We start from the raw sequence: 9,909 nt of genomic DNA, 5'->3' as shown, positions 1-9,909 counted from the left end.
TCGATTTTGAAATTCTTTTTGGACCCTCAGAAACAACACTTGATTCGGAATCCTGATCAAGTCAACCCTCTCAATCCACTCCCATTTCTCAAAATGTTTCTGGTCCTACTCCCACCTTTTCTCTATTTGATTCCGAATCGTTTCAACCTTCTTAGGTTGAGGGGGAGAATGGTCAACCTTCCCTTGAATCAAATGTAGATGGATTTCTTGATGCACCTACCCAATTTGACTCCAATACTATCAACGATGATAACAATGATGATAACGTTAATTTCTTTGACTTCCTTGAAGATGATGTTAACCTGTCTGGCTTTGAGGTTCAGGGGGAGCATCACCCATAAATTCAAACCATTCAGGGGGAGCAACACAATTCCATTGTTGATATAGGATCCTCTGCTGCTCAAGAACTACCAAGACTTCACATCTGGACTTGAGACCACCCTACAAATCAAGTTATTGGAAATCCTGATGCTGGTGTTCAAACTCACTCTGCCACAAGTATTCAAAACGAATGTCATTTCTCAGCATTCATTTCTATGGTTGAACCCAAATCCATCAAGGAAGCATTAGAACATGCTGATTGGATTACAGCCATGCAAGAAGAATTGGCTGAATTTGATAGAAATGAAGTATGGACTCTCGTCCCTCCTCCTCCGAACCACCCTATTGTCGGTACAAGATGGGTATTCAGAAACAAACTTGACGACACTGGAGTTATTATTCGAAACAAATCAAGATTAGTTGCCAAAGGATTCACTCAGATCGAAGGTCTTGACTACGATGAAACTTTTGCTCCTGTTGCACGTCTTGAAGCGATCATGGAAAGTCCATATCATGTTGACTCGGAGACTGATTCTGCACACTAGCTTCAAAATTAGACTCAGGAACCACCTCGTCCATTGATTCTTGAATCACCGTTTTCGTCTTTTTAGAGATACGCTTCGCCAAATCCTCAGCACTTTGCTTCTTTGATGCAGGAGACACCGGGGAAGGAATTTCGCGAATCACCACACCCTTGCGAGTAACCTGTGGTTTGCGAATCCTCTTTGGTTTCGCTACATGCACGACTTCTCTTTTTGGAGAATGGCGAGGTCGATGAGCCATTTTCTTTAACCTTTTTCAGACTCCAAATTTCAAAGGCATAGTCTCCTTTGCTTGAGTAGTAAAGACTTCAACAATGTGTGTAATAATCCGTAGGAATTGGAACTGAAACCGGTTTGACAACTTTCTTTGGAGTAACCTTAGAAAGTTTTTCAACAAGTTCAGGAGTAGCCTTCGAAGGACTAGCCTTAACATTCTTCTTCGAAACTTTGCTTTTCTTGGATGGTCCACCAACTACTTTAGGAAAAAGAACCCCAGTTTCAATCGAAGGATTGATTGTTTTGAGATACTCCACCAGTACCGGATTTGTAGGCTCGAATCTTCGAAGCATCGCATCAGGGATGCGTGCAACCGATGGGAACTTAGTAAGATCATTCTCCACTGTCTTTAGATGTTGATATACAACAAACTCAACTTTTTGATCATGCTCTGGAACAGAAATCCCTTCCTTTTCATAAGCAAACTTCAGAATTAGACTCTAATAACGAGCACACGAAATCCCATTTACCACATTCGTATTGTGAATGCTCTTTGCAAACTCTTCCCACAGCTGAGTTGCATAATCAACCGGTAAGTAATAATAAATCCTTGCGACCAAAGTATAAATTTCCAACTTCGCCTTGTCCAACCCAACACTTCGACCAGTGTGGCATCGAAGAAAAATCCCAAATAAGAAATTATAGATACATGGTAGATATGATTTCTTGAAATCACTTATATTTGTGATAGGTGGTTGATAACCCATCTCGTTGAACATATGCATCATCTGTTCATTTGTAACCTCATAGAAAGGTTCGACAGTTGGGATATCCAAGATTTGAGCAAACATCTTCTTGGTGAGCTTAAACTTCTTGTCATTGGTTAACTGGAAAGTAACCACTTTGATGGTCTTGTTGAACACTATAGTAGACCCGAAAAGAGAAAACCAAGTCACTGGAACAGAGAAGGAAGCAAACATCGTCGTAGAGAGAACAAAGTTGTTTAAGGAAACGATCAACATCTTTAGTTCTTCCGGATACTCAGTAACATCCGGTTGAACACGGTAGTTTGTGCTTTGAATCTTTAGTAATGGTTGAGAAACATTGTCATCTGAGGTCTGAGAAGGATCAACAATCTTTTGTGGAGTTGCCATTGTTAGGGTTTTGAAAGCTTTTGAGAAAACAGAGCGTAAAAGGGCAAGAAAATTTGGGGATATCTTAAGCGCGTCAAGTTGGAATAGATAACACCAAAGCCCTTATATATTTAAACCCCAAGTTTCAATTTGAAGCGGTTAAGCATTAACATCGTGACACGTAGAGCCTTGAAAATTAGGCCAGTACCCGGAAAAGTAGCCACGTCTGAAAAAGTGATCATCACTTTTTCCTTGAAAAAAACAAAGCAACCAAACCGTCACATCAATCAGTCTGTTCGCGCACCATAATAGGATAAGAATCGTCAGTAACCCTTCAACATGGATGTTGGGCTCTTTCGCTTTTGGGTTGAGAAGCGAAGTCATATGCCAGACTTGCAAAATCTTCATCCTGAGTTGGTATTACTCAGAACCTCAAGGATTTCTTGAGTGCAAATGTGTGCCAAGGAATAAGAAAAGAAGCAAGTACAATAAAATTTGGATCTGTGATGTCAAATATCCTTTGACATAAATGCAGATAGATCCTGGGCAAAGATCGCCTTGTTGTCCATCAAGAGAGATGGCGAACAACTTGTGTGGTTTCCCGTGAATTAAAATCGAATACTTATATAGAAGTATCGAAGGGATTCTTTTAGAAATGCTTTGCGGGTGGACAACAAATTTCTTTACATACCACAACTTAACATAAGTGTGAGTAATTGTAAACAAAAGTACCTGTTTGACCATTGTAGTCAGTGACAAGTATGCTTTGGAAAAATATTTCAAGCAACGAAGGTTGAAACTCATATTCAAACAGAAATCATATTCCAATAAAAATAAGTATGTACTAGACCTTGTAGGGTAAAAATGTCATGGGTTTCGAACATTTTATCAAGATCACTCAGAACGAAAGAATATGATTTTGAATATCGAAAGAATGTACTGGAACAAATATTTCGTTAAAATCTTGAACGAAAAGTTCACCGTCAATTCCTTATATATTTCGAAATTGTGGGTTTCACTTTCATCATGGTCTTATGAATCTAGATCACAAACACAGAATGTTTACATACTTATAACCTGGTTGGTTTTGACCAAAGATGTCTTGGGTATGTGTCTTTGTGTGTAATCGTGAAAGAACATTAGGATGAAAAAGATGTGGTTAAGAAGCAAATTGTACCGCTTTTATTCATGGACCAAGCAAGAAACTCTTAACTCAATATGAGAAGAGTAAGGTAGCTCAGTGACTAATGTGAATACAACCTAATTGGGAAGGATTTATCATGATAAGTTATCCATTAAGGCTTCGAAGCACATTGAGTCGTGGAGGCTTGGGTCGACATGCTGCAACATGCTTCTAGGGACACCTAACTAGTGCAAAGGATCGAAGTGATACCTTCCCTAAAGCTACAAAGCATGATCCATCAGATGTATTCGCTACATGCTACACAAAGAATATTAACAAAAAATGTTGTGATATGCCCGGATGGCGCCAAATGGTGTGATATGTCAGAGAAAAGATGTGTCGAGATTGCCGGTGAATCTTGTAGAAACGACTTCCCCTGATATCATAGTACAAAATGTTGTGATACGCCCGGATGGTGCCAAATGTTGTGATATGTCAGTGAATGGACGTGTCTAGATTACCGGTGAATCTTGCAGAAACGACTTCCCCTGATATCATAGTACAAAATAGGATAGAGATCGTTAGTCGACGTCCGGGAGGGGATCTCAGGACGAAGCTCCGACGATCTAGTTAGTATGAGATCTGAGAGAGATGGTAAGCGACTACAGAGAAGAGAGAATTATGTCCCCTTCTTCGTGAGGAAGATGGATCCTTTTTATACCTGTCTCAGAGGCGTGTCTTTCAACTGATTCTGTTGAGGATTCTCTCGTGAGGTGCGACGTGGCGGACCCATATTGGAGGGTCCTCTGTCACGTCTTTTACCTCATTCTCCCATTGGCTGGAAGGAGATCTTCCAAATGTTCACGAAGATCGTGGCTATTGTCTGATGAGCGCGTGGGACTCTCTGATTGGTCCGACATTTGCCAGGGCATGATTTCCCGGAGAAGGGGTTAGGGCACGACTCTGCACCTTAACCGCCTTATCAGCGCCCCTCGTGTTGGTGAAGGCCCAGACTTGGCTTTAGACTGGGTTTTGACCAGGCCAAGCCCGGTGTCAGTTTGACTTCTCTTTTGACGTTTCCTGGAGGGATACGTTAACAATTATCTTCAGCATAAATTTCTGCATCAATAGCCCTATCAGGAATACCAAAAATTAAATCCTAATCAAAATCTAAAGAATTCAAACTTTGTGATTCATCATCCGATTCATTTATGATTGGTTTTTATTCAAAGCATTTTCAACTCTTTTAACAAAATAATCATCAAATGTAAGATTAAATGTTTATTCGATTTTCCGAGTTCGCTGATTTAACACCCTATATGCAACCGAATTATGAGAATATCCCAAGAAAATTCCTTCATCAACTTTTGACTGAAATTTCGAAAGCTTATCCTTAAAATTCATAATGAAGCACCTGCAACCAAAAACATGGAAAAATTTAACATTAGATTTCCTATTATTAATGATTTCATAAGGGGTTATTATAAAACGAAGATGAATGAAAGATCGATTCTGAATAAAACAAGCCGTCGAAACTGCTTCAGCCCAAAGATACCGTGGAAGGTTCGCATATGTGAGCATTGTTCTTGCGTCTTCGCAGAGAGACCTATTCCTTCTTTCAACAACACCATTTTGTTGTGGCGTGTAAGGAGAGCAAAAATTATGTGAAATTCCCTTACCAGTTAAAAACGAATCAAGAGCTTTGTTCTTAAACTCGGTGCCATTGTCACTCTTGATCTTACAAACCTTTTTCTTCAGACTTAACTCAATGTGTTTGATGAAATCGATCATTACGTGGACGGCTTCTGATTTGAGTCGTAGAAAATATACCAAGGACCAAAGCAGAAAAACATTGACATTAGGGACTAAAATTGGCGACAAACCAAAACCGGTGAAGATAACCGTGAAGAACACGTGTCCACACGTGGTCATAAAGAATTCAAAAAATGGCATAAAATGCCCCACACAAAAATTGGCAGCAACAAAGCTAGAAGAAAACACATACCCATAAACAAATGACCAGTTTTGCCAAGACCTTAGGATAAGGATGGTCATTTTTTAATATATATATATATATATATATATATATATATATATATATATTTATTTATTGAATTAATTTGTTAGTTTATTTACATCTTAAGAAAAATATGTTTAAAGTTTAAACCCAAAACCCTTCGATCCATAAACTAAAAAACCGATCCTAGAAACCGAACCCGAAAAATAGTAAAATCCACAATTTGTCCTTCACAAATTAACATTGTTTCATAACCAAATTTCTAAAACCAATTTCCAGCCCGGCCCAGTTTCCATCAGTCCATATAAATATCTCGAGAAACACACAGACACGCGCGGTGCTCGAAGAATGGGGGCGGCGGAGGCGAACGGAGCAGAGCAGAACTCGTCTGCTACGGAGACGGAACACGTGGAGGCCTTGCTTGAGGTAAAACCATTTTAATACGTACTTTCATTGTCTATATATTCCTTTACTCCCCTTCTTGCATAGCTCAGTGTGTCATTCGATCTATGATGCATTTAGAGATATATGCTTGATGGGTTTTGTGATTCGATTAGGGTTTGCAAAGACTATGCATAGTGATGTTACGCTTAGGAGTAAATAAAGAATCTGTATTTAGTTCAATTCAGTGCTCAGTTAATCGAACGAATATCACCACATTGTTCAACCATTTTTCGAAAGGATTTCCAACTGATTGCAAGCTTCAGTTATTGAATACGGAATCAATAAGAAAATTGTTTTGCAATAACCTTTTCTTTTTTCTATCCATATTCCATATTCAGTCCAAATGAATTTTACTTTTTGGAGGGAACTCTGCCGATTGATTGTTAATCTTGTTGATCAATCTTACTCATTGGCTATTATTTGGTTTACAGTTTTTTGTTCATCTTCTTGATCAATTGGGCTGTAATTCATCAATTTTAGGTCATTTCTGTCTTCTTCTGGTCATTTCACTTCTTTTCAATGGCTAATTCATGGCCTTCTGATTATCATCAAGGGATACAATAAGGTGCTGTTTGTTTTTTCTGAGCCAAAATGTCTACAGTAGAAGAGGTGGGCCAAATGTCTGCATTCTGAAAGAGAAGACTTTGTTTTTTAACATCTGCGGTGTTTTAGAATAAACTAAAATATAATTAAACGGATTTAAAAAAAAAACTTAAAAGAGTTTTTTTGATAAGTTTATGACTTTATTATAGATAATTAACAAATGTAGATTAACTTTTAAGCATTATTGTATAAAAAGTGAAAATAAAATGGTAAGAATTATTGTATATATTTGTAAAAACCAACAAACTTTGGTCATAAAGTTATACCTAAACACTGTAATTAGGGATAAAAGAATTTAAAACATAACATGAATGAAAATAAACTTTGATTTTAAATGAAAATTTTCAAAGTTTATATTTTACTTTTTCAATTAAATCAGTTAAAAACTTACCATAAATATTTTTTTCAAAAAAATGAAGAATGTTGCATTAAGTAATGTTTTATAAAATTTAGCATAAAAAATATAAGACAATATTATAATTTTTTTTAATATCTATATAATCAGCTCCACCAATTATTATTGTAATTTAATATTTATTTATAAATTTGTCACAAAGGTCATGATTGTGTTATCAAACCTTTTTGCTTTAAGTATTGTAACTTTTTCTTCCAATTTATTTATCATAAATAAAGTTGGAATAAATCTAAGCTTAAAAAAAAAACAAATAAAGCATATGTGTTTTTTAAGTTAGAAGATGCCTGAAGAGGTTTGAAGACTCTGGTCCATATCTGCGCTAAGAAGAGGACGCGTAGACCTTTTTAGGTCTGCAGTCTTCAAAAAAAAAAGGTCTGTGAAGCCTAATGTCTGCTCGTGGTCTGCGCGACGCAAACAGTGGAGGCCAAAAAGATCTGCAGACAAAAAACAAACAACACCTAAGTGTCCAAAATGTTTGTTCTTCATTGAAGAGGTCAATGTTTATAGCTCTTTTGTGGTACTCTAGGAGAGATGTGAACATCATGAAGATTTTGTGGGTCTTGAATGCATTTGATCTCAGGCCTATGTGCACTTGTGGATCTTCTAAAGCAATTTCTAAGAATCTGCAAAAGAGTAAAGACTCATACAATTTCTAATGAGACTCAAAGACACCCTTAAGATTCTGAGAAGAAAGCCATGTTAATGAGTCCTTTACCTTCCTTGATTTCGGTGCATTTAATCTTAATACACAAAGAACAACAAAGGGAGAATAGTTTGCATTTGACACCTATTCACATTTTAGAGAGTATCTAGTTAGGTGCAAGAGGTTTTAAGTATTTTAGAATAAAAAAAGAAAAAGACATATCATGCTTTTAGTGTGATTGGTATATTTTTCAAAGTACAACGTCTTAACAAGAAAAATTTAAAATACAATGCCTTAGTATGAAAGCAGAATGTGTAATAAACCAATAAATAAAAAAGCATTGCTATTTCTTGCGTTTAACCCTTATTGTTATAAGACCCTATGAAGCCTTAATTGATATAATGCTTTTTAGTAATTAGTTTCTATCTTTTATCATTTATACTACCAAATGACACTTGTTTTTTATTAATTAGGCTGCTAGATATAATGATATTGACGATGTTATAAGCTTAGCTGCTGTTGGGGTTTCTCTTGATTCCAAGGATGCAGAAGGGAGGACAGGTAAGAAAACATGCAATTTTTGTTTCTTTAAATTATTTGTTATTTTTTTTTTTGACTTTTAGTAGTTAATTTATTTTTTATTTTTTTTTGTAGCACTTCATATGGCTTCAGCAAATGGAAATGTTGATATAGTCAACTATCTTATCAACAATAAAGTGGTAAGGGAGACCATACCTTTCCTATTTTGTAAAATGGAATAAGCATGGTAATGAAATAAATCATTTTTTTTAATTATAGTTAAATAGTTAATGAACTTTTATTTACAATAGAGTAAATTACACGATTGGTCCCTATGGTTTAGGGTAATTTGTGCGTTTGGTCCCTAACTTATTTTTTAACTCGGAAGGTCCCTACTGTTTGTTTTTGTTACACACTTGGTCCTTATCTTACCTAAAAAGACTATTTTGCCCTTGATTTTTTAATTTATTTAAATAAACACACCTCCAACCCCACTCCTCTCACCTTACCTTACTTACCCCACCATTTTTTTCCTACTTAAATAATAGTCTTTTTAGATAAGACAGGGACCAAACATGTAACAAAAACAAACAGTAGGGACCAAGCGCGTAACAAAAACAAACAGTAGGGACCTTCCGAGTTAAAAAAATAAGTTAGGGACCAAACATGGAAGTTACCCCAAACCATAGGGACCATTCGGGAATTTAATATATGTTTCTTTTGTTTAATACAGGAAGTCAATGCTTTTAATGTCGAAAATAACACACCTCTTCATTGGGCATGCCTGAATGGCCACATCGAGGTAAATATCATTTAGTTATTATTTTATTATTTTTTTATAACATTAATCAAGTGAAACATTTGTCCAACACTTTACCTCTTTTTTTTTTAGGTTGTTAACATATTGATTCTAGCTGGAGCAGATGTATCAAGCTTAAACAGGTATATATTAGTTTTGAATTTGATTTTTTTTTTTCAATTGTCCTCTTTAGGGAATTCAATTTTGTGTTTGTATTTTTTTATTTTTATTTTTGTGTATATTTAGACATGAAAGGACTCCTGTGGATGAAGCTGCAATTGGTGGAAAAATGGATGTCATTGATGCCATCAACACAGCAGTTGCACAAATGGAACTCACAAGAGCAAGTGTTTGAAAACGAATGATATTGTTTAATTTTTGTAGTTTTTTAATTGCATAGTCTCCTTATTGTATACAATAAATTAAATTAAGTTGCATTATTTTTGAGTGCTAGTGTTATATATGAAAAACTCATGTGGGGTTTGGACTTTTCACCATGTTTTGTGAGATGGGTGTTTGAGTGTTTTCAAGGGAAAATCTCATAGAAACCCAAAACACAACATATTGTTTCTTAATGTTAAAGAAAAAAGTAAATTACACGAATGATCCCTATGGTTTGAGGTAGTTTATGCGTTTGGTCCCTAACTTATTTTTTTAACTGGGAAGGTTCTTACTGTTTGTTTTTACTACGTGCTTGGTCCCTACTGTTTTGTTTTTGTTATGTGCTTGGTCTTTGTTTTACCTAAAAAGATTATTATTTAAATAGGAAAAAATAGTAGAGTAGGTAAGGTAAGGTGAGGAGGGTGGGGTTGGAAGTGTATTTATTTAAATAAATTAAAAAATCAAGGGTAAAATAGTATTTTTAGATAAGATAGGGACCAAACGCGTAATAAAACAAACAATAAAGACCTTCTAAATTAAAAATATAAGTTAGGGACTAAATGAGCAAGTTATCCTAAACCGTAGGGACCTTTCGTGTAATTTACTCTAAAAAAAACCAACTTGTAATTTTGTGTAATTAATATTTGTGACTATTTTATAGCAATGTATTTTTCATCAAAAGCATAGTATAACGATGTTCTTTCATTATGTTATATTTTTCTTAGGTGCATTAATAATATTTACAAATACATG

The 9,909-nt window shown here is 35.6% G+C and overlaps 1 protein-coding gene across 1 annotated transcript; it reads left to right on the top strand.

Moving 5' to 3' along the window:
- The first annotated feature begins 5,645 nt into the window (after positions 1–5,645).
- Positions 5,646–9,264, top strand: LOC145159339 (ankyrin repeat family protein). The gene is made up of 6 exons (XM_079078281.1): positions 5,646–5,778; positions 7,931–8,018; positions 8,112–8,176; positions 8,710–8,778; positions 8,869–8,918; positions 9,022–9,264. The coding sequence occupies exons 1-6, from the start codon at positions 5,701–5,703 to the stop codon at positions 9,128–9,130; spliced, it is 459 nt and encodes a 152-aa protein (XP_078934407.1). The 5' UTR covers positions 5,646–5,700; the 3' UTR covers positions 9,131–9,264.
- Positions 9,265–9,909: the final 645 nt, after the last annotated feature.

Source organism: Lactuca virosa, chromosome 2 (genome assembly GCF_052849685.1).
Source record: "Lactuca virosa cultivar CGN04683 chromosome 2, Lactuca_virosa_CGN04683_v6, whole genome shotgun sequence".
Taxonomy (NCBI): domain Eukaryota; kingdom Viridiplantae; phylum Streptophyta; class Magnoliopsida; order Asterales; family Asteraceae; genus Lactuca; species Lactuca virosa.
This window is presented reverse-complemented; position numbering and strand designations above follow the sequence as displayed.

What these genes read in the sequence shown, in the direction of transcription:
- LOC145159339 (XM_079078281.1), top strand. Translation starts at nt 5,701, where the DNA reads ATGGGGGCGGCGGAGGCGAACGGAGCAGAGCAGAACTCGTCTGCTACG. An exon ending in GGATGCAGAAGGGAGGACAG is followed by an intron (nt 8,019 to 8,111) that starts GTAAGAAAACAT and finishes TTTTTTTTGTAG; the next exon opens with CACTTCATATGGCTTCAGCA. An exon ending in GATGTATCAAGCTTAAACAG is followed by an intron (nt 8,919 to 9,021) that starts GTATATATTAGT and finishes GTGTATATTTAG; the next exon opens with ACATGAAAGGACTCCTGTGG.